Below are 24,530 nucleotides of genomic sequence, written 5' to 3'. Positions count from 1 at the left end.
TGTCAGGAAAAGCAACAACTTTATATTGTATGAGAACAGAGTGCTGATTGGTTGGCAAGTGGACACTGATTGACAGAATGATTGCCATGGAGAATGCACCAGTTAATGGTAACTGACAGTTAACTGCCAAGCATCGTTTGAAATTTAAACCAGGCAGCTTGGCTGAATGTTCAAGGCATTGCCTTGAGGAATGAGCCAGCGAATGGCTCTCTTATTTTGTTTAGCAGAAACAGGCACAATGTGTGTACATGTGCTTTCTGCCTGCAAAGAACAAGGCCCTGTATACTAATAAACGTAACTTCCAATGCACACACATGCTCCACTTCAATTGATTGGCAGCGTAATTTTTAGCACACGGGGGATTATTTAGCAAATGTCCAATTGCAGAATCAAATCTAATGTTGAACATGGTGTTCGAGTTTTGTAAACATGAGTTGGTTGGGTACGGTTTGTACCTTGCCCGTTGCAAGCACCGATGATGGACAAGATTCTTGGAATGCGAGTAACCTCAAAGCATGAGAATTTAGACCAGTTTTCTAAAATAAGATACAATGGAATTTTTTATTTCAAAAAGTGGCTGTTCATTTGGGCCTGAAAAGTGACAGCTGCAAAGCCATTTGACTAGGGGAATGGATTGGTGGAGGAAAGAGAGAAATCTCAACCAAACAGAGTCTTACTTTCCAGATGATGGTCACTGTAGAGCAATCAGAAGCAGAAACCCTAGTTAATTATTCCCCTCTCCTTAGCCAGAGACAAGGCTAATTGTGATGTCCCAGCATTAGTTAGCACAGACGACCAGGAATGGACTTCATACCTTCCTGAACTATTTGACTTAATAACACAATGCAGTGAACTTACTCAGTCTCCAGCATTCAGCAACTTGGGCTTTTCTTTTGTATGAGAAAGACAATGAATGCACAGTACCTCAAACATTTTCCCACTCAATGTTGAAGCATAAAGACAGTTTTGCTAAACTGCCGTGCGGTAATACTCAGAACATGTTGCTAGAACATTGTGGTAAGTCCAATTTACATTTGCTAAGCATTTTTGATGCGAAATTGCATGGACAATTGCCAGTTAACTTTCCATGCTGGTATTCATAATCTGCCAAAAGCACCAAATATATTTATTGTAATGCCATTATTTATATGACATCACTTATCTGGAATTTGAGGCATTTTTTTAAGTTTGTGCTTTGAAAAAGATCATAACTTCATTTATGTAATATAGTATAGTGTGTGGGGTCTAAATTTATACTGCAGCTGCTGCACATCATTTTCTGTGCAAGACTGTTCTTCAATATTTTCAGTGATAGTAGTAGTGTATAAACTAGAACCAATGTGGCTGAGTTTTGATATTTTAATGGACAAGAGAGTTATAACAGCTGTGGCAATGCAGACTACCTCTGAATACTTTTATTCATGCTTACTGCAAAAGTCAGCTTTCATGGACAAGCACTTACTATGAACCAAGGTTTGACCTTATGTATCAGATGTCTGGGATAGCATTGCCACAACACAAACCTCTCTTCTGTTCAGATACGCACTTCAAATAATACTCACCATGTGCTTCAAAAATCTTTCCAAAATCAACTGAACCAAGTGGGGAAAGGCTAGCATTTAGGCTTAAATGCCAATAACTGTTAAAAGCAAAATTATACAGTAGTGAAAATCAGATTAAAACAATATTTCTCACTGTTTAAAAACCAGTTTCTCAAACCACTAACCAAAGATCTTGGCTACTCACCATTCTACTTACTCGTGTTATTGCAGATGGACTTTAATGATCTGAACTAGAGGAAAAACTTAGTTGCTTGAATTGCACAATGGTCAGTCAACAATCAGACTAAAATGACAGTAATAGCATTAACAGATAAGCAGGAACATCTAATGAACAAATTTTGCTAGCCTGCTCTTTCCATGCAACCGGGATATCTATTGGCTGAATTAGATCGATCAAACAAATCAGGCCTTCCCTCCACTTCCGTTCAATACCAGCTGGTGGTCAAAAAAATTGATAACAGTAGCCAGTTTAGTAAAATCATTGCCTATACAAGGATAAATAGCATATTATGCTACAGTTTGGGGGGAAAAAAAACTTGCATTGCTATAGCCTCAGAATATCCCAAATTCCTAAGTGTACTCATTGTTATAATAGAAATACAGCAGCCAACTTGCTTAAGTTCCCACAAACAGCAGTGTTAACGAGGTAATTTTTAAATTTGAGGGATAATTATTGACCAGGATACAGGCAATAACTCCCTTGCTCTTCTTCAAAATAGTACCATGTGACCTTTTACATCCGCCCAAGAGCCGATTAGGCCTCTATTCAACAACTCCTGTCCTATAGTACAGCCAACCTAGATTTTTGTACCCAAATCCTGGAATGGGATTTGAACCCACAAACTTCTGACTCAAACGTCTAGAGTGCTACAGCTCTGCACACTGCTTTCTAATCAATACCTCCAGTTTCTAATAGGGAAGCAGCTGAGCATCTCGTCAGCCATATTAAAAACCTTGCAGCTGGAGTCATGGTTAACGGTGATGGTCATGGAGTCAGACGTCTACAGTACAGAAAAAGGCCCTTTGGCCCATCAAGCCTGTGCCGGTCAAACAAGTACCTAATTATTCTAATCCCGTTTTCCAGCACTAGGCCCATAGCCTTGTATGGCATGGCATCACAAATGCACATCCAAATACTTCTTAAATGTTATGAGGGTTTCTGCCTCCACCACCCTTTCAGGGAGTGAAATGATCTGCACTCATTGGCTCAGGGACACATTTCCATGAACCGGAAGTGCAAACACTAGTCATTGCACAACATGGGAAGTCAATGCTTTACTGCTTAGTGCAGAAGACGACAAGCAGAGAGGATATAATGGCAGAGTTGGAAATATTGTACTGCATATGGTGCTTCAAGGAAGACGCTATTAGCAAGCACTGAACATGTGCAGTGATCCTGCTGAGCTGGCAGATAGCGATAGGAGTTGAGGGGGGAAGAAAAAAGCATTCCCCAGATCATGCAAACTTAGAGAATGGAGGCCTGGATTGTGCACATGTGACTATCAGACTGAAAAATAAAGGACAGGTACTTACAACCCGTGTGGATGAGAACAAGGACTGCAGAGTGGTTGGGCAAACTGACCAAAGCATCATGGTTCAGTGAAAAGCGTGTAGTAGTGATAGGGCAGAGTGCAGTCAGGGGACAGACACTCTGCAGCTGTGACCAGGAGATCTGAAAGTTGTTGCCTGCCCAGTGCTACATTGAAGACATCTTTGTGATTGGAGTCAAACTTGGAATGGGAGGATCCAGTTGTTGTAGTTCACATAGGAGCCGAAGACATAGTAGAACATCATTTCTATTTCTGCCTGACAGTTTGAGGAGTTTGTTTTTGATTTCAACACTCAGAACCTCAAAAAAATGAATCCATTTCAGGATTGATAACAGCTACATGCCAATTGGCATAGAGTAAAGCAGGTTAGAGAATTAAACACATGGCTCAAAGTGCGGTGTGGAAAGGGTTTCAATTCATTGGGTATAGCACTAGCACTGCAGAAAGAGCTATGCTGTTGGGATGGGCTCCACTTAAACTGGGCTAAGATCATTGCCCTGGGGAATTGCATAACTAGGATTGTGGTTAGGGATTTAAACCCAAAGTTGGGGTGGAGGGGTACGCGGGGGAAGAGAAGGGCTCAGGTGAAGGGAGATTTAGAAATCTAAGGTCGAGGCAAAAGAGCAGTGAAGCAATTTGGGTAAAGACATGGAGAACGGAGCAGGAAGAGAGTTTAAAATCAGTAAAAGTGCACCATTGAATAATGGTCCATGCAGAGAATAGTAGCAAGTATTCACACTAAGATGGCTGAACTAGTGACACAATAAACTTTGGATCTAAAATCACCATTAGAACCAATTACAAAGTGACCAAGGTTAGGAAATAAAACATCCCAGGGTACACAATTTGAAAAGGCAGGCAGAGTGAAAAAGGAGTGGCCAATTTTAAAGGGACGACATAAGGACAGGAGTGAAAACGGATCTTGATTCAGAAGACCAAATAGAACCAGTATGGGTGAAGATTAGAAATAAAAAAAAGTCAGAAAATGCTGGTGGGATAGTTTATGTCCAACAGCATAATTACTGCTGGGGGCCTAGATTGTTAAGCAATAAATAATTGGAGCTTGTAACAAAGGCAACAAAATCATTGTAGGGGACTTATAAACATTTCCAAAATCCCAAGTTCTAGAATGGTCCCAGCAGATTGGACGTTAGGAAGCAAATTTACCACTATTCAAGGGAGCAGGAAAACCGGGAACTACAGGCCTATTAGCTTCTACTTGGCCAATGTCAGGCTATCAAGGAAGTCTTAATGCACTTAGAAAACCACAGCATGGTCAGATAAAGTTAAAATGGTTTTACGAAAGGAAATTTGGTTTGACAAATTTGGAGGAGTTTTTTTTTGACAATGTAACTAGTTATGTAGATAAAGAGGAACAAGTAGTTTTGGTATACTTGGTTTTCCAAAAGGCATTTGATAAGGTGCCACACAAAAGGTTAATTCGCAAGATAAAGCCATACACATTTGGGACAATATATTAGCATAGAAAGAGGATTAGTTAGTGGGCTGGAAGCAAAGAGTAGGGATAAACAGGGCATTTTCAGATTGCCAGGCTGCACCCAGTGGAATGACAAGAATTAGTGCTGGGACCTCAGCTATTCACAACTTATGTCAAATGACTTAGACAAAGGAAGTGATGTATCCATGATTGCTGACAATACAAAGCTAAGTGGGAATGTAAATTGTGAGGAGGATATTGACAGGCTTCAAAGAGATATAGCCAGGATAAGTGAGTGGGCAACAAGGTAGCAGATGGAATATAATATGGGAAGTGAGGTTATTTACTTTGGTAGTAATAGGAAAGCAACATTTTTGTCCATGTTCAGAAAGTCTTGGGTGTACTTATAGAAGTAACAAAGTTAGCATGCAGGTACAGCAAACAATTAGAAAGGCAAATGGCATGTTGGTCTTTATTGCAAGGGGATTGGAGTACAAGAATAAAGATATCGTGATACAATTGTATGGGGCTTTGCTGAGACCACAGCTGGATTACTGGGCAGTTTTGGTCTCTGAAGGAGGATATACTTGCCTTGGAGATGAAACAGTGAAGGAGCACTGGATTGGTTCCTGATTTGAGGGAGTTGCCCAATGAGAGGTTGAATTAATTGGGCCAATACTCACTGGAGTTGAGAGAGGGGTGATCTCATTGAAACAAGGTTCTGAAGGGGCTTGACAGGGCAGACACTAAAAGATAGATTCCCCTAGCTGGAGAATCCAGAATATTGGGGAGGGCACACAATTTCAGGATAAGGGGCCAATCATTTAATGACCAAGATAGGGAGAAACTCACAAAGGGTTGTGAAATATTTAAAATTTGATACCTCAAGAGGGTTGTGGGTGCTCCATCATTAAGTATATTCAAGGCTGAGACAGACAGATTTTTGATCTCAGGGAATCAGATATGGGGGGCAGGCAGGAAATTGGAGTTGAGTTAGAAGATCAGTCATGATCACATTGAATGACATGCATGCTCAAGGGACCATATGCTCATATCACTTATGTTCTTTTGTTATCAAACTGGTAAAACTCCAGTGAAGACGAGGAAAAATTCTATAGCTCAGGCTTAAGTAGACAATGCAAATCTAGGAATGTGGAATGAATAAATGAGTGAGTTCTAATTATTTTTAGCACAATTTGCCATTTACTTCTTTACTCAGTTTGGTCAGAAAAACTGGAATCACTTGGTCCATTTGGTTGTTTGAAACAGATGGTAGAGATATTGCGATGAGTATAGTCAACTTTCTTACTTAAACAAGCATAATACATTTATTGTGCCAATACTACGTGCAAAACTTGTATAAGCAGACAAAATAGAAAAATTGATCAGTTATCAGATACATGGTATGAAGTATATTTATACCTTCAATAGGATCCATACTTTAGTGTCTTGTTAATAAGTGTGTCACCAAATAGGTGACAAATGAAGTTGAGTCTTTAGCAAGTTTTTCTTCTTAAGTGGATTTTTTTTTTCCCCAGGACTATATATTTTACAGGTGTTAAGCAGTTGCTAGGAAACCCAGAGCAACCACAAAAGTTATGAATGAGGCAGGCTATGATGGTTTGTTTGCACACTTATCTTGGAGCATCAGAGGTTTCCTAAAGATGGTGAATTAGATTTCCAACCAGTGACTGACACAATGTATTTCAAACAGGTGAAAAATTGTGCATTTATTGAAGTTTATTGAGTCAATTCCTAGTTACATTAAGCTTTTCACAGTAAGGCACAAAGCATTGTAAAAATGACAATCCGTTCTTCTCTAGGTTTTAAACTCAGATACAATGTCCGACAACAAAATCAGCTTCAAGAAAAATATTTAGTAAGATTAAGGCCAGAGTATAAATAGATTTAAGTTCAGCTTTTAAAAGACAGTTGTGCAATTTAGCAGCTTTTAAACTACTGAAGTTAAAACAAAATATTCAGTTGTACGACAAACTGACCTATTCATGTTGTACCCAAATATTATGCACTAGAATCAGGTGAGCAACTTTCAACTTTGCTGCATGGGGCCAGTTCATTTTGGCTGAAGCACCAAGAACGAATATCCAAGTACATCTAAAATTGCAGCACTACTGATCAATAAGAGGAAGGAAAAATATCTGTGATTGGCCAAATATGTCCAACAAGGGGGGCGCTGGCCTGGTTTGCTGGTTACCCCAATTTTACCATTTAAAGCAGCACTGGCTTCAGGGGAGGTAGGACCAGGTGACAGAAGTTACATTTACCAATTGGGTGCTCACAAAATCTCACCTTACCTGCCATCTTATTCCAATCCAGTCCTCTATTTAAAATGACAGATGTTGCAGAGCATGCAGTAGACATTGCAACTTGTGATAAAGACAACTGCAGCAGCAAATAATTTAAGATCAGTGTTTATGCATGGACAGCTTTTGCAGAAATTGAGGCCAGAATTCCTGAGTCTCCACTTGTTTAGCCAATAATATTGCAAAAATCTTTTGATCAGTTTGCACATTCCTTGTGGAAAACTTCCAAGATAGTGCAAGTGCCCCTAATCAAATGGTAGCAAGCAGCATAGCTGGCTCCCATTTCATTATTATACTAAAGCATGGCATTCAAGAAAAACTTTCAGAATGGTATCCCCTCATTTTACATTGAGTTGGAGTCCATCTGAAGCCCAGACAGCTATTTATGATTGACTAAACTACAGGGCTAGCAAAAAAGAAATCCCAGTACATTAATCCAGTTTTACAATTGACCCAGTTTAGTTCATATTTATATATAAATCCATACAATTTTCAGTTTCTACATACAATAGCTATGGCAATTCTACCTATTACCCAATCCATTCTTTGAAGTTGCTGATTCAACAGCATTTTTTTTGAATAATGGCATCCATTTTGTCGCTTTTAAGCCATCGTGCAATTGCAATGTCTTTTGAAAACTCAAGATACTGAACTGGAGCATTGAATTCGAAGTAGCCAGATTGAGAGAGACGGAGGGAGGTGTCCTGCTTAAGGAACTGTAATATGGAATGGACTTCCAGGAATATGTTCGTCACCCCATTTTACAACCAGCGTATAGTTTCCCCTCTCCTTCACTATATAGGTTACATTATATTGCTCATTTCCAACGTGTTTCACAGATACCTCCTCACATGGAATTGTGGGTCCATGAACACCAACCAGTAGTACATTTGAACCTAAAATAGGAAAATATTTTATTTCAGTTATTGTACAAATAAAATAGTTTCATAAATATTCAGTGGAACGGTTTCATTAAATTCTCAACTTTTTAAAGCATATATTTAAAACAGATCCAACTGCACAAATGGCTCAAACAGCATCCTACCCAGCTCATAGCAAGGAAGAAAATTCAGAAGTTATAAATTGAATAAACCCCTCTCCCAATTCTAGTCAGAGTACTTTGGGCCCTTTTTGGAAAAAAGGGAATTTGAAAACTTTTTGGACCCAATTTAGGCGATTCTGGATTGTGCTCAAATTGCTTTAAAAAAAAAAAGATTGCATTGTACATTGTTCCCCATTTGTTGCTTCTAGCCTATCCTGCAAAAAAAACAGTAATTGGTATACAAAAAAAGCAAGATACCTAGGGCATCAGCCTGAAAAACTGAAAGCATTAATATATCCCCCACAGGCAAACCATTTTAAACCTAGGCCTGGTAGCATCTGTGGAGGGGGAAAATAGAGTTTAACGTTTTGAGTCTGTTATGACTCTTCAGCCATGAAGAGGAGTCATACAGACTCAAAACATTAACTCTTTCTCTCCACAGATGCTGCCAGATTTAGTTTTCCCAGCATTTTATGTTTTTATTTCGGTTTTCCAGCATCCCCAGTACTTAGTTTTCAATTTTAAATTGGAAAATTTTAGGTTTAAGATTTTTTAACTTATATTTGGACTATTCTCTCGACTTCCCTTTCAGAATAAACAAATCACCAAATTAACAGGTAGTGGAGTGGGGGGGGGGGGGGGGGGGGGGGGGCGCGGTGGTAAGAGACCTGGAGAAGTACAATGGCCAGCCTGAAAACTGATTTCAGCAAATTACAATGCATCATAATGAAAGACTCAATGCAATAAAAGACATCAAGAATTTCATTTCCTCCAAAACAATATGCATAAATAAATAAAAACGCCTTTCAACCTTAAGATCACAGGTGTGCTACACCACTTGTGTTTATTTAAGGAAAAGCCCCATGTCACTAGCTTGGATGAGTTGCCAAAGTGCATGAAAACAGAGACATTCTGAAAATAGAATCTATTTCATCCATATAAGAGCCACTCTGAGTACATTATAGAACACCAATAGAAAGTTAACATTGCAGAACTGATTGGATTCCAAGATCACTAGATGCTGACAGTCATAAAATCTGTGTACATTTACTTACTTTACAATTCTATCACTACTAGTATGAACCTGCCTCAGCTTATCTGCTACCAAAACCGTGACCTATGACTGTTATTTCTGGACCAAGCTATTCCAATTCTCTCCCGATTGACTTCCCATCATGTAGCCCCTTTAAACTTCTCATTCAAAACTCTGCTAGCTGCATCTTATTTCAGTGAACCCTGCTTTACCCATCACATGTTCACTGACATAATTGGCTTGCAGTTTGACAATGCTTCAAATTTTAAAATTCCCATCCTATTTCTCTCCATGCTGCTCCAACCCTACTTTTCTGACTTATCACTAATCATTGGTGGCTGTCTTCAGTTGCCTAGGCCCAAAGCTCCAGAATACCCAACTTAAATCTTGCTGCCACCAAGGGAATATGCTCCTGCGAACCTACCTTTTTGGCTAAACTTAATAGCTCATGTGGCTCAGTGTCAAATTTTGTTTTATACCAGTGCTGTAGCAAAGTGCTTCATGTTAAAATTTCAGGTGTGGTCATCTTCAAAGAGTGGGTCATGCTTACAAACCAAAAAAAAAACTTGCAAACTTTTTTAAAAAACATTCATGCAGTGTGAGCCTTGCTGGCTAGGCCAGCATTTGTCTCATCCCTAATTGCTCTCGAGGTGGTGGTGTGGCAAGCTGCCTTCTTTAACTGCTGCAGTCCACCCACAGTGCTGTTTGGAAGGGAATTCCAGGATTTTGATCCAATGACAGTGAAGGAACAGTGATATGGTTTCAAGTCAGGATGGTGAATGACTTGGAGGGGAAGAAGTTGCAGGTCAGTGTTCCCATGTCCTTCTTGATGGTAGAGGCCATGGGTTTGCAGGCTTGGTGAACTGCTGCTATGGATGTTGTAGTTGGTACACACTGCTGCCACTGTGCCAGGTGGTGGAGGAAGCAAACAGGATGCTGATTAAACAGGCTGCTTTGCCCTGGATATCATGTTGATGTTGCACTCATCCAGGCAAATGGAGAGTATTCCATCACACTTCTGACTGGAGACTTGTAAATGGTGGACAGACTTTGAGTAGTAAGGACGAGTTAGCTGCTGCAGAAATCCCAGCTTAGACCTGCTCTTGTAGTCACATTTAAATGGCTGGTCTAGTTAAATTCTTGTCAATGGAAAAGGAGCTGGGAGAACAGAGGTGACTGAGGGAGTTCAGTGAGGAGGGAACAAGGTGATCCTTTCAGTACCATGAGTACAGTCGGGTAAGTATTTACGACTTTTATCACTTACAGTTCTTAAGTTCTTATTTTGTGGTTCATTTGTAAGAGCTATATTCTGTAACAATGAGGAGCAGGGAAGGACCCTAGAGTAATTGATATTATTTAATATTAAGTATCTTCCAAAAGGTTTAATTTAATTTAAAGGGGTAAGTCATGGCAGGAGACCTCAAAGCTGTGGTGTGCTCCTCCTGCTCTGAGGGAAGCCGGGAACACTTCCAGTGCCCGGGGCCAGCATGTGTGCGGGAAGTGTCTCCAGCTGCAGTTCCTGGAAGCCCAGGTTTCAAAGCTGGAGCGGCGGCTGGGGACACTGGACCATTTAAGACTGAGATGAGAAATTCCTTCACCCAAGGAGTGGGGAGCCTGTGGAATGCGCTACTACAGAAAGTAGTTGAGGCCAAAACATTATATGTTTTCAAGAAGGAGTTCGATATAGCTCTTGGGGCGAAGGGGATCAAAGGATATGGGGAGAAAGCAGGAGCAGGCTATTGAATTGGATGATCAGCCATGATCATAATGAATGTGGAGCAGGCTCGAAGGGCCAAATGGCCTACTCCTGCTCCTAGTTTCTATGTTTCTATGCCCCCAAGGCTGTTGTTAGTGGAGGATTCAATGATGGTAATGCTATTGAATGGTCAGGGGAGATGGTTAAATTCTCTTGGAGGTGATCATTGCCTGCCACTTGTAAGGCACGAATATGTTACCTGCCACTTGTTAACCCAAGCCTGAATATTGTCCAGGTCTTGCTGCATGCATGCACAGACTGCTCCAGGAACTGACGAGTTATAGATGATACTAAACACTGTGCAGTGAACATCCTCATTTCTGACCTTACGATTGCGTGAAAGCAATATCCTGTCTTGCATTCTTAATTAGCACTTTTCTCAGACAAAGACCACCACCTTCAACACCTCTTTGACCCTTTTGTCTCTGACATCTTTTGATTATCTGCTCACACCACACCCTCAATGTGTCTCTTCCCCCCCACCCACCTTAAACCAATTTATATTTCTCCCTTGTTGAAACTATGCTTCAGTTCTGCTGAAGGGCCATGAGGGCTCGAAACGTTGACTGATTTCTTCTCCGCCGATGCTGCCAGACTTGCTGAGTTTTTCCAGGTAATTCTGTTTTTATTTTGTTTTGGATTTCCAGCATCCGCAGTAGCTTTTAGCTTTTTGTTTTTATCTGAAAGCAACTGAAGTAGCTGAATGTAGTTGGGCACGGGATACTACCTTGAGGAACCCCTGCAGCGATGTCCTGGGGCCGAGATGTTTGGCCTCCAACAGCCACACCATCTTTGTGCTTGGAATGTCTCCATCCAGTGGAGTTTCTCTCCTCTTGCCCTGGATTCCCATGGACTTCAAATTTTGCTAGAGTTACTTGATGCTTCACTGATATAAAGAGGCAGTCACTCATCTCACCACTGGAATTCAGCTCTACAACCTTGCTCTAGACATTTATGGAAATTAGGTCTGAAGTCAAGTGCTCCTGGTGGAACCCAAACTGGGCATCATTGATCAGATTATTGGTAAATAAGTGCTGCTTAATAGCAATGCCAAAGACACCTTCCATCACCTTGTTGATAGCATAGTCATTGCTACCTGTCCTGGTTTTCAGCCTAATGATATTGAATAACTAGTGCAATTATTTGCTTCATCCTTTAACAAGTCTCTTTATTTTGGGCCTGGGACTGTTATTGATGTTTGGGATCAGTTATGTTTTTAAAAGTTCTACTGTGTTGAGGGTTATTCAAAAGCCACTTGGATACATCTATGACATTAAATGAGGCAGTGCCACTATTAACTACATTTTTTCCTTTTAGATAAATGCAACATTGTGCTAAGTCTGTCCTGGAAATAAGTCCCCATAAAAGAGTTGTATCTCAGCCAGACAATAGACTAGGATATCAATGGTTTAAAGAGTGCATAAGAAGCTATGGTGTAGAGCTTTAGGATTTGCAACATATTAGTCTTTCTTCCACAACTGTCTCACTTGCACAAGGGCCTGGCTTCAAACCATCACAATTTTGTAATCAGCGTAAACTTTGAAGGAAGTTTTGCTGCGCACAAGTAAAATGCACAAAAACATGCATAAAGTTGGCATCACAATGGTCAAAGCATTAACTCCCATAAAATCTTTTTTAATTGGGTTCAAGACCCAACAGCTTATAATGAAAGAGATTCAAAACCAAAGTGTTATGCCAATTGTGCATTAAGTTTGCACTCTTCAAAAACTGAAAAAATTAAGCTCATCGTAATGAACAGGTATAAAGGAATCACATTTCAAATGACTCGAACTTCAAATAGAATTTGAAACTGGCTTAATTTGTAACCCTCAACACAGTAGAACTTTAAAAACATAATCAGTCTCAAACATCAATAACAGTCCCAGACCCAATATAAGAGGCTTGTTAAAGGATGAAGCAAATAATTGGATTGGTTATTCAATATCATTTGGCTGAAAACCAGGGCAAGTATAAATGCTGTAAGACATTCAAATAACCTACATTGGAAGCCAAGTTGGCTTTACATGTGCCAAATAGACGATAGGATTACAAAAGACAAATATACAACTGTCTAAGGCCTCACTATATTAGGCTACTATGGTTTTTAAGTAGACGTCAGGCTCTACAGGATGAGCTACAATTGTACTAATACATTCAGGTTTTAGAGTTAGTTTTACCTGCTCTGCTACAATCCACTGAGAAGCAGTTCTTCTGGTCAAGGTTCGCAATGGAGAGACCGGCACCACGAGACACCACTTTGCTGCTATCGGAAGAAAATTTGGGGACAGCACTGTAGGAGCTAACAGTAGTGGATTTGGTCACAGATTCTACCATAATAGAAGAGCTTTCATGTGTACTGCCACCACTAATCAGTCGAGCACCTAGAAAGGAAGAGGCGGCGGGGGGGGTGGTGGGTGGGAAGAGAAAGTATAAATCAATCAATCATTTACTTCCAGATCTTTAAAGAAAGAGCATTGTGACTCAAAACAAATATCATTTTCATTTTGGGAGACCCTCAACAAGGCATGTAACTACTGGCTTACAGTGGATCAATGGATAAATTAAGTGTACATGCAGTGTACTTGAACACATTACCTGCATTAGAGAAGTGTAAAGGGATAGGCTAATCATTTTTAAAAGTCAATTCCACAAAAAATTAAGTGCTTCATTGTGTTAGTAAATTTTAAGACAAAATGATTCTTAAAATGCAAAGTCATAATTCCATCCTTCATTCTGGAGACTGCAAAAGCAGAGACCATTACTTATCCTCAATTCTTGAATTTAATAAATTTGAGACTTAAAAAAGTCAGCCAGCCAGCTTACTTGCCAACAAGTTTATGCTGCAGTGTCTCTGAATAGATCCCAGGATCTATTCAGAGATGCTGAGCTGGATTTACTGTATAACCTGACAGATCCTTTCAGGAGCACAAGTGGAAGATCAACTTGTTAGCCATTTGAAGTCACACTGGAATTTTTATCTAAAATTTAACAACGGGACAGGTTTTTTTTCTCAACTCCGAGCAGGAACAAATTCAATTCCTTCTAAAATGAATAAATGAATGTTCTTATAATGGAAAGATGAATGTGGGAACCTATCAGCCAAGTGATTTCCTTTAACTATTAGCAGCAATCAAACTAATTTGAAGATAAAAGCAAAATACTGCAGATGCCAGAAATCTGAAACAAAAACAAAAACAGCGGGAAAAACTCAGCAGATCTGACAGCATCTGCTGAGAGGAATACAGTTAAAGTTTCGAGTCCGTGTGACTCATCAGAACACAGTTTAACTCTCCGCAGATGCTGTCAGACCTGCTGAGTTTTTCCTACTATTTTTGTTTGAAACTAATTGAAGTTTGTTTTGGTACCAAAACTCACTCAGGCCACAAAAGCTCACCTCATGCTCTTAAATGCGTGGGCTGTAGGTGACAAATGAGCCAAGTTTTCACTAAAATAACCCGATCTGCATCAGGCTATTCTGAAGCAATTTAAATGTGCCCACCTTCAATTGTAGTTTGGTGGCTGCTTGAAATGGTAGTATATTTTCTGCAATTATATATCTGCCTTTTGTAAGTAATTCAAAATGAAGAAAAAGGCAAATTTATCTCGTTTCATTAAGATTTCTGCAGCAATAGCCTGTAATATTCATGGGCATCATTTGGTTACTCAAGACTTTTGATTACACAATGGAAGCAGTCAATTACTTGTGTTTTAGACTAAAAATTGTATTCAGGTTATTTAAACAAAATATGCAGTTATCTGTAATGCTTAATATAATGAATGTAATGTTTTGGGCAACACATTTTGCCATGGCATTACACATCAGTTCAGAAAAACACTCTGCATCATGCCGTCTAGATATCATCAAGTATAGTACTCTGAAGGATTTCAATAGAACACTGCTTCCAGCCATCACTCCTGCAACAAGAGTAACAAGCATATATTAAAAAGCAAGACAAATCTCCCTCTAGGCCTTCACTCCAACTGAGAGAAAATTACATTAGTGATTTTCCAAAAGTCATTCTTGGTTGTAAAGGTACAAGGTGTTATACAAATGAAAGCTTTTAAATATCAAGGAGGAGAGTTCGACATCCACCTTAAATAAATGGATTTGAGAAAAAGCCCTTCATACAAAATCTGAGTGTCTCCCAAGCAGTAAAATGCTAAGCAATAGTGTATAATAAATAAGCTGTTAGTAGGATATTATATTTATATAATGAGACCATTTCAATTGAGATGGGACGAGAGATTTCAGTCTTCAATTTTATTTGTAGGCCATCTAATGTAGACTTGTGTCCAGCTGGTACACCAACTACCCATTGAATGGCAATCCAGATCATATTACCTGCTACTTTTGCCTTGAAAGGACTACCCAGAATGTGATAGGGTCCTCCATATTTAATTCCAATTTGGTAGTCTCCTGGTGCCATAGGAGTGTACAGGATCTTGTATCCTTCAGGGCAGTCGCGACAGTCCATTTTTACCTTAGATGGCCCATCAATTGCAACACTAAGTGAGCCTGGGCTGGCATTAGCAGTTTTAACAATAAATTCAGATTGGATACCTGCAATCACAAAAAAATTACAAATGCGTGTTTTATATATTGCATGTGTCAGCTGCGGCTCAGTTGGTAGTACTTTTGCCTCGGAGTCAGAAGATTCTGGGTTTAAGTCCCACTCCAGGACTTGAGCACAAAAAGCATTAAGGAGTGCTGCACTGTCAGGAGGTGTTAGCTTTTACATGAGATGCTAAACCGAGGCTCCATCTGCCTGTTCTGGTGGATATAAAGATAGCTCTATTTCAAAGAGCAGGGGAGTAATCCCCAGCGTCCTGACCAATACTTATTCCTCAAATCAACATCACCAAAACAGATGATCTGGTCATTATCACATTGCTGTTCTGTGGTAGATTGCTGTACACATTGGTTGCCATGTTTCCTGCTTTACAACAGTGACTATGCTTCAAAAAAAAAGGTACTTCAAGATGTCCAGTGGTCTGCAAACAGCACTACACAATTGTTTTTAAAGAGAGAGGAAGCCAATGGCCATACTCAGCAGTATTACTGCATTTAGGGAATCACTTGTGGGAGAAATCACTGACATGGATCTTTTGCTTAGGGTGTGTTACAGCTTCAAAACACTTGAGTCACCTTTAGCCTTTTAGTCCCCCCTCAGCCTCAAGTGCACGCTGGCGTGATAATCTGTCCCAGCCAATTAACAATGCAGTATCTGGAGACATCTTGATTGCAACAGGAAAAAACAGCCATCTGGGGTTTTCCCTGTGGAGGAATACATGAGCACAAACTTCCCATCTGAAAACCCAATGTAACCACTTGTGGGTGACTCAAACCAATCACTGGACAAATAATTCACAATTTTAAAAAATCCTTATTCTGAACTGCACAGGCTACTCAAAAGAAAAAAAAATTGTTCATTCCAGAATTATTTTGCCCAGAAAAGTTGGTCATAAACCCCAAATCTTTCAACATCAACAACTCATTTGTCATTAAAATCATAAGTTCACAAACAGAAAGCAACTTCCAGTCCTTTTACAATCATTTGTGAAGTATAGATAGCAGCAGTGCTGTTTGTTTTTCCACATCTTTGTGTAGCACTAGATTTATAACAAGCAATTCAGATCAGCTTTTAATAAGATGACATTCAAAAATAAATGGTTTTATATGTCAATGCTGTCAGAAATGCAGCCTTAAAATTTACAAAGTGGCATTGTGTTGCTGTGAAGCTCTATTGTTCACTGCCATATCCATACTGTAGCTTTTGTAAACAACCCCACAATGCCTGCTGATTGAACTGAACCACAAGTCATTAGATAGGAAGTTTAACTGTCAGTTTAGCCATAGGAGCTGCAGTCTGTTTAGAAGAGATAAGTCACAATGGGATAGAGGCAGGGATGGGTACAACATGCAAAATGTATTTGTTTTCATGCCAATTATGATGTTTTAGAAAAACAAATCAAGTTCAACACGCACACACAATCAGCATCCAGATTTGCACCATTAACATGCACTTGGGAGGAGGGAAAGATCGTCTGGTGTTGAAGTTGGCAGATAATACTAGAATCAGGATTATAGGCAGTCTTCCAAATTTGCTGGCTAAGTAGAGCGAGAGAAAGATGCAGGTAAAGTGGGTGAATAAACTAGGAGATTTTCCCATAGTCTGGATGATATTTAACTTGATACCAACATTACAAACAGATCATAGCACCACGTTGTGCACAAGAAGCCATGGACAGCAATTTGGCTATTTTGCTTCCCTACATGATTACTTTTGAAATGTAATCAGTGGTAAGTGATTTTGAAGTCTAGAAGAGTGCATGCTTTTATCCCGATCCCCATTTGATAAATTGAGAGATGGTTCATTTTGGGAGGAGGAAAAAGGAACCCTCATTCCTTGGAAAGCAAGAAATGAAATGCAGTAGAGGAGCAAAGAGACCTGGGAATACAAATGCATAAATCACTAGAAGTAGTAATGCAAATTGTAAAGGCCATAGTGCAAACCAAGTGCTAGGGTTTAGAGATATGGAACATTGGTTGGACCAGTGTATACAGAGTTCTGGAATATATAAAAGATAGAGAAACAACAGAACAAATGCAGAAAAAATATTTACAAGCATGTTACAGCAATGAGGTGTAGATATCAGGAAAAATGGAGCAAGTTGGCACTCTAGTCCTGATAGAAAAGTCTTTATTATGACGAGACCTGATAGGGTAGAAATGAAGTAACTGTTTCCACTTGTGAACAAGTCCAGAACAAAAAAAAAAGTGTAAAAGACAGGCACTAATAAACCAAAGAAATAATGCTGAAGGGGAGTGGGAGCAGAAAATGGTAAAGCAGAAACAATATAAAATAAGGGGTACAACTCTAAAGAGAGCAGGTAAAGCATACAGTATCCTAGACTTTAATAATAGGGATATAGAATCAAGAGCAAGGAGGTTATGCTGAACTTGTGTAAGACACTAGTTAGGCCTCAGCTGGAGTATTGGTGTACAGTTCTGGGTGCCACATTTTAGGATGTGAACACATTGGAGAGATTGCAGAAGAGGTTTACAAAAATGGAATAAGACACTTCAGTTATGAAGATAGATTGGAGAAGCTGGGACTGTTCTCCTTGGAGAGGAGACGACTAAGAGGAGATTTGATAGAGACGTTCAAGCTCAAGAGGGGGCTGGATAGAGTAGATGGGGAGAAATTGTTCCTGCTCATAAAAGGGATAGAGAACAAGAGGGCATAGATTTAGTAATATGCAAAAGCAGTAAATGCAATGTGTGAGGAGGTGATGGCAGTGGTATTGTCGCTGGACTATATTCATTACCTTGGGTTTCTGGAATACAAGTAATGAATCCCGCCACAGCAGATGGTGGAATTTGAATTCAATAAAAATATGAAATTACGAGTCTAATGATGACCACAAAACCATTGTCGATTGTTGTAATAACCCATCTGGTTCACTAATGTCCTTTAGAGAAGGAAATCTGCTGCCCTTACCTGGTCTGGTTGACATGTGACTCCAGGCCCACAGCAATGTGGTTGACTCTTAAATGCTCTCTGAACAAGGGCAACTAGGATGGGCAATAAATGCTGGCCTAGCCAGCGATGTCCACATCCCATGAATTAATTAAAAAAGAGGAAGAAAATCTCTCACTCAGCAAGTGGTTCAGGTTGAGAATGCACTGCCTGGAAGTGTGGTGGAGGCAGGTTCAATCAAGGCATTCAAGAGGGCATTAGATGATTATTTAAATAGAAACAACATGCAGGGTTTTTTTTTTTACATAAAAAGGCAGGAGAATGGCACTGAGTCATAATGCTCATTCGGAGAGCCGATGCAGACACAATGAGCCAAATGGCCTCCTTCTGCACTGTAACAATTTGGTGATTCAGACAGCATTGATACCTTAAATGCAATCATGAGATAGAGAAGGGCAACACAGGGACAAGGTAGGGACAGATAATTTAGGGTGGGTTTGTGGAAGGGGGACTTGGGTGGAGTATAAACACCAGCACAGACCATTTGGGCCTGTCTTGCAAAATGTATTTTTTTTTTAAAAGGGACTCTGTCCTGCCTTAATGTTTGTGCCTGTCATTTCATACAAAAAAAAAGACCTTGAGAATTTGTAGGAAACAAAAATGATAAATTTCACATACAATGAAACCAAGCTAGATGGAAGGGTGTGTACAGAAGATGAACACTACAAAAAAAAGGGCAAGTGATCATGTGTTCAGCTTTCACCCACAGTGGTGAATTACTTTAGTAGAGCTCAGAACATTTAATGAATAGGCCAATTATTAGAAAAAAAAAGTGCGATTTACTGTTGCCAACATATAACAGGTTAGACCAGATGCATTTGGCAAGTAGTAATAGTGATCTGGCTGAATTCTAACTTGTTCAGACCTACCAGGAAGTTAAGAGGCACTGTGGAAGGGAGAATGCACAACTTTAAACTCACTGGAGACACTGGCAGGGGCCTTTGGACAGGTAGTACACATACTGTTACTGTTCCTGTTCTGGTCAAAAAATTTGGCTTGGAAAATATTCCCTTTAATAGCTGAAGTAGTCACCAACACTGCAAAAGTGTAGAATGCTCCAGTTTAAGACTCTACACAAGCAATTTTTTTTTGAAACAATAAAAGGGCACCCCCAAGATGATTAATCATTGGGAAATATCCAGTGTTCAGGAGCTTTTCAGCTTTGGAAGAATGGAGCTACTTTTGCAATACTCAAGGTATGAATTGAGCGTTTGGTCATGAATGTTGAGTGTACTTGTCAGAGAGGCAAGGATAATCAATGTTTACACTACTGCTGCAAAGGAAAATCTTGGCTCAACGTTTCGCAATTTCCCCCAGTGAGTGAGTCAGTCTTTTTTCTCGTCAGAAATCATACTGAAAACTCATGTACTTAATTTATAGGTAACTGGGCTACAAGCAGGTTTGTTAAAGTATCCCCTTCAGGTTCGAATTCAGCCTTGGTTAAAAGAAATTAATGAAAGACCTTCGCTCTTCAGGTTTAAAAAAAGGGTCCCGAATAAAATTAATAGACCAAACAAAATAAAAATGGCCTATAAGCTAGAATGGAGTTTGCAGTTTCTGAAGCTACATGCATGGGTGGCTGGTGTAAGAGAAGTGTCGTATGGATTCAGTAGGATATCAAGTTGATGGGTTTACGTTTGCTTAAGTTTGCTTTAAAGCCATTTCTGGAGCAATGAGAAGGGAACTCAATTGCTCAATGCCTTAATTAAATTGTATATTAACAGACAGATACAAGGATCATTAGCAATATAACATCTTGAGCACCCTTTTTTTGCATCAAAATTTTATCATGGAGCAAACTGGCAACATTATGGAAAATTGTTACTTCTGTGAAAAGCTTACATTTGCAAGGGACACACTGGTGAGTTATCAAGGACAAACTTGCACAAATAGCATTGAGGGCTAGCAGCTTAATTATTAGATGAATATCTGGACTGAACGATTTGAGGGATACACAGAAATTAGATAATGGTTTGGGTGGACATGCTGATCGGATTCAATAGTAATTACCCCCCACAAAAAACACCAAATGTTTGCTATGAATTTCATTGTGGAGCAGATTATCATTTTCCAGTTTTACCAAAAGCAAACCTTTATTGTAGAGACACAGCAAATGCATTCAATATTTACCTGTAACATGTACTGAAGAATTACAGTTCTGAAACAAGAAATTTAGACAATTGGCAGCTAATTCTTTAGAAATCTGGCTAGCAAATTGTACTGCCATAAAGGTTTGTGCATTCTCCTGTGTCTGATGTGAAAGAGAAATGGAGACTACAGTTTCATCAGATGGACAGTTCTGGCACTGCAACCAAAAATTGATAATTGCCCTGGAGCACTCTTAATATAATATAAAATCACATATTAAACTGACAACAGTAAGGCATGCAAGTAGAGTGTACAAGCATTTTACCTGTAGTTCCTTTTTCAAGGCCTAACCCATAAGCTGAAACAAGACTCGTGTCTCCTGTCTGCCCAGGTTCCCCAACTCGAACTTTGAATGGACTGCCAGTGATGTGAGTGCCATTGAATTTGACATCAATAGAGTGGACACCGTTCTCATGAGGAATGAAACGAATGGCATACTTGTCTGCAAAAAACACCATTAAGAACTAAACTTTTAATGTATATTTAGCAATGCACAAGCAACATTTCTAGACTATTTCTATGAAGGAAGACTCCACACTGCAAAAACATGCACATGTACACACCCATGAAAATAGCATGGAGCTCCACCATACTAAATCATCTAGCCAGAACAGTACAACTCAGGAGGTCCTGCTCTCACAGTAACACTGTTACAAGTACAGAAGGCTTGACAATTTAGAGACAATTTGACAAGGCTTGACAATTTAGAGACGACCCAAACAACTAATGTTTTATGAACCTCATTCGGTCTTTTTCCTTCCTTCCCCACCACAACCGGGATGATCAGAATTGGGGTAGGCGTAGAAGAGGAGAGAAAGGAATGTGTGCAGGAACATGGAAAGAGAAAAGAAGCCTCAAGCAGAAAGTTTATAAATATCATTAAGATGTGTTCCCAAATCCTTACCTGGCTCGATTTCAGATACATGGGTATCCTCCACTGCCCCTGACGGGCTGTGAACTTTGGCATCAATCAAACCCTTAGCACCATTCAGTCTCACAGCAAAGGATACTGGCTGATTTACTTTTAATCCTGACTCCTGGAGATTGAATAGCAAACACTTTATTGCACGTGTAGAACAATCTACCTATTCCACTGAAGCACGAGAACAGAACAAAGCAAGTTAGCCTAGAAGACATCATACCTGCTTCACTTCCAACCTCTTACGGTTTTATCAACTACGTCATAGCAGTGAATAACAAAGAACTAATTCAACTACTCAGGAGGGCATCCATTTAATTCACCTAGTGCCACAAAGTGAGTTAAAGTCAGTGATCCCCACAAATGAATTGGGCAGAATTCATCAACTTGGTTGAGTTACTCCATTTTCTATGAGTAAACCATTTAGTGGAATATGAAGTGTCAAGATTTAAAGAAAAACATATGGCTGTCTTATTTTTAAAAAAACCTAGATGAAAGCCCTATGGACAAAATAATCAAGCATACATTACAGATTACGAAACTTCCGCAGATAAAACTGCCAAATTATTCACTATAGCCGTAAGGAAGTTGTTTTTGCTCAAAAGTACAGGGTGGGCAGCCAAAGGTTTTAAAAAAGATGAACATAAACACTTCAAAAATGAATTGATATGCACTCTGCAGACAAAAATACATTCCGATTATGGAATTTTTGAAGCCTAAATGCCAACTTTTAAAAGTTGCGAATATCGAGCAGTTTAAAATGCATTCGAGAGACCCAGCAATTTTATAATCGTTTTGTAGCACCAAGGTTTCAGGGCCTCAACAATCACCAGCTGAAGTTAGGACTTTGACACATGCAGTAATTTGTGCCAACTTACCAACTAACAGCAAATTAAATATCAAAACGCTGCACTTTGATTGCACAAATCAGTTTCCTGAAGTGATATACTGGTCCAACATTGTCATTCAGCAATAATGTCCTGAATTTTGAGATAGGAATAACAGTCATGCCAATTAGCATTCTGTTATAATGAAGTAAATCAGATGGCAACTTCTGGCATCTGCATATGTGCAGATAAACGCAAAGATTTTCCCTGCTCATTCAAACACCTCATATAGGATTGGCATTTAAATGACAAGCATGAAGTTGCAGTTTTTACCCACCAAAGAGGACAAAAGCACAGGTTGGTGCATTTGGCCCCAAGTTAATACTTAACAATGTGAAAAGTCTTAATTACTGGCAAAGAACCTCCGACACTGAAAACTTCTGTTGCGACTGTATCTCATTCCTTCAAAAGGTGATTGGAGATTTAAAAAACTAAACTTCTCTCTCAAACCCATCTTTCTTTTCCCTCACTTTTACATTTAAATGTTCAATTTATACTTGCTGGTTTAGAGTGTGTGTTTAGTGAGGGTGTCAATTTGATTGATTGGTGACACACACTGGGCAAGATTTAAATCAGCTCAACAGGGGTCTTGTGCACTGATCATACAACTGACAGGGAACCCCCGTCAATTACATGGGAGAAGCCCAACTCTATTGAATACCCTCAGGCACTAAAGTGGCAATCATCAGGCCATCCTCACGAATAAGGACCTTGGTGGCAGAGGTCCCACCTGCTGAGATGGCCACCAGGCAGGCAGGGCCACCAGGAGCAGTGGCAACTGCTGGTAATACACCCAGAGGCCTAGGATCACCAAGGGACCCCAAGCCAAAGGTGCGAGAGGTAGGGATAGAGATCATGGGGTGGGGGTCATGGGAAACGGGGAAGCTGTTGAAGGCAAGGGCAGGAATTGGCTTTGAGTAAGCTCCCCCCACCCTTCCAGTACCAGGTCCCTCAATTGGGCATATTGAGAGTGCCCAATAAAGCGGGACCCCCTGGGAGGCTGCCACCCTCTGACTTAATCAGGGGAGGTTTTGCCACCACGAGGTGACCGATGCAGGGCTGCGTCACCATGGTTCCTGCCATGACCGCCTGGATTAAATTCTGCCCACTTTGCCCTGGTCTCATGACAGATTCCCTGTAGATAGTATTGTACAGCGAAGAATCTCTAGCAAAATTGTCACTTGAAAAAGCCCACGCAAAATTCTAGCCTGGATTTTACAATTGCTCAATTGACAGGAAAATTTCAATACCAACTGTAAAAATTCACTTTTAAATCTAGAAACGTGTGCAATCAGAATTCATACCACACCTGGTTTGAGCTTAAATCATGATTCAAAATGAACAGATTGAATGAATTTCACATTACCTGTCATCATTAATTATTGCTAAAGACCTGAAGAGGAAGTTCCACCTTGTTATCATTAAATAACAAACCACCACAAATAAAACTGAGGGATAAGCGGTTTCAATTGCCAAAAAAAAAAACCATAAACAGCGATAGCGTGTTGAGCTTTAGCCACTAATATCAACTAAAGAACACCAACATAAAAGGTTGGACTCTTGAACCTCTTCAACCTTTAACTTGCATCTTGCAGGTATGCTGTCAAAAACCTTTAAATGAGACACAAGAAAAACATCCTAAATTTTGAAGTGGCATATGGTGAACCCCTTCTTACACATGCAAAGGCCACACCTGTTTACTTTCCCCATTTATTTTTTTAATCTAGAGCTTTGCAACCAATATTCTCAATAGGCCGGACCCATAAAATCAGAGTTGGAACATGCTACCACTTGCACTTGAGAAAGATGAGAAAGAACACTACCGAGGAAGAATTAACTCTGGTCATCTGTGAGACAAGTTGGAAACATAAGGGGGTTCACATGATTTGCTGCTCCTCAGGGAGCCTCAAGAAATCTAGAGGCAGGGGCATTTTCTACAATTGTGATTTCAAGTACAAGTTACTAATCAAATATGAGATTCCAAAATAGATGCACAGTAAAGATAGGCATTTTTGGAAAATATTAATATTGTACTCTGTACTCAGTCAAATGTCATAAAGGAGATGTTGGCTTAAAAATCCGACTTTCTTCACTAATCTGGTCACAGAATGCTTTAATTCAAGTACTTAATTTTCAAAGCATTGCTTCCTTTAAATCTGCCCTCCTGGAATATACATTGGACTTTGTAATAATTACAAATCGAATTTTATATCTTGCAAACTAATTTGCAACCTGGTATGTGAAATTCCTTCAAGTGGCAAATTAAGATCAAATTGGATAATCTAACCACAAAAGAGTATCAGGTTACCCTGATTGTTCAAATACAAAAC

General features: G+C 39.6%; 1 protein-coding gene across 5 annotated transcripts in view; it reads right to left on the bottom strand.

The window, feature by feature from the left end:
• Positions 1 to 6,272: 6,272 nt before the first annotated feature.
• LOC144681709 (filamin-B-like) overlaps positions 6,273 to 24,530 on the bottom strand; it is a 164,580-nt gene continuing 146,322 nt past the window's right edge. For all 5 annotated transcript variants that reach the window (XM_078543593.1, XM_078543597.1, XM_078543594.1 and 2 more), the window contains 5 exons: positions 21,299 to 21,431; positions 20,660 to 20,836; positions 15,048 to 15,266; positions 12,883 to 13,086; positions 6,273 to 7,770 (listed from right to left, as the gene is read on the bottom strand). In XM_078543593.1, the coding sequence (XP_078399719.1) occupies positions 7,583 to 7,770; positions 12,883 to 13,086; positions 15,048 to 15,266; positions 20,660 to 20,836; positions 21,299 to 21,431 (921 nt within the window). In that variant the 3' untranslated portion in view covers positions 6,273 to 7,582. The remainder of the gene's footprint in view (positions 7,771 to 12,882; positions 13,087 to 15,047; positions 15,267 to 20,659; positions 20,837 to 21,298; positions 21,432 to 24,530) is intronic.

This window comes from Cetorhinus maximus, chromosome 6 (assembly GCF_964194155.1).
Source record: "Cetorhinus maximus chromosome 6, sCetMax3.hap1.1, whole genome shotgun sequence".
Lineage (NCBI taxonomy): Eukaryota > Metazoa > Chordata > Chondrichthyes > Lamniformes > Cetorhinidae > Cetorhinus > Cetorhinus maximus.
Note: the sequence above shows the minus strand (reverse complement) of the source record. Positions and strands in the feature narration are given on the sequence as shown.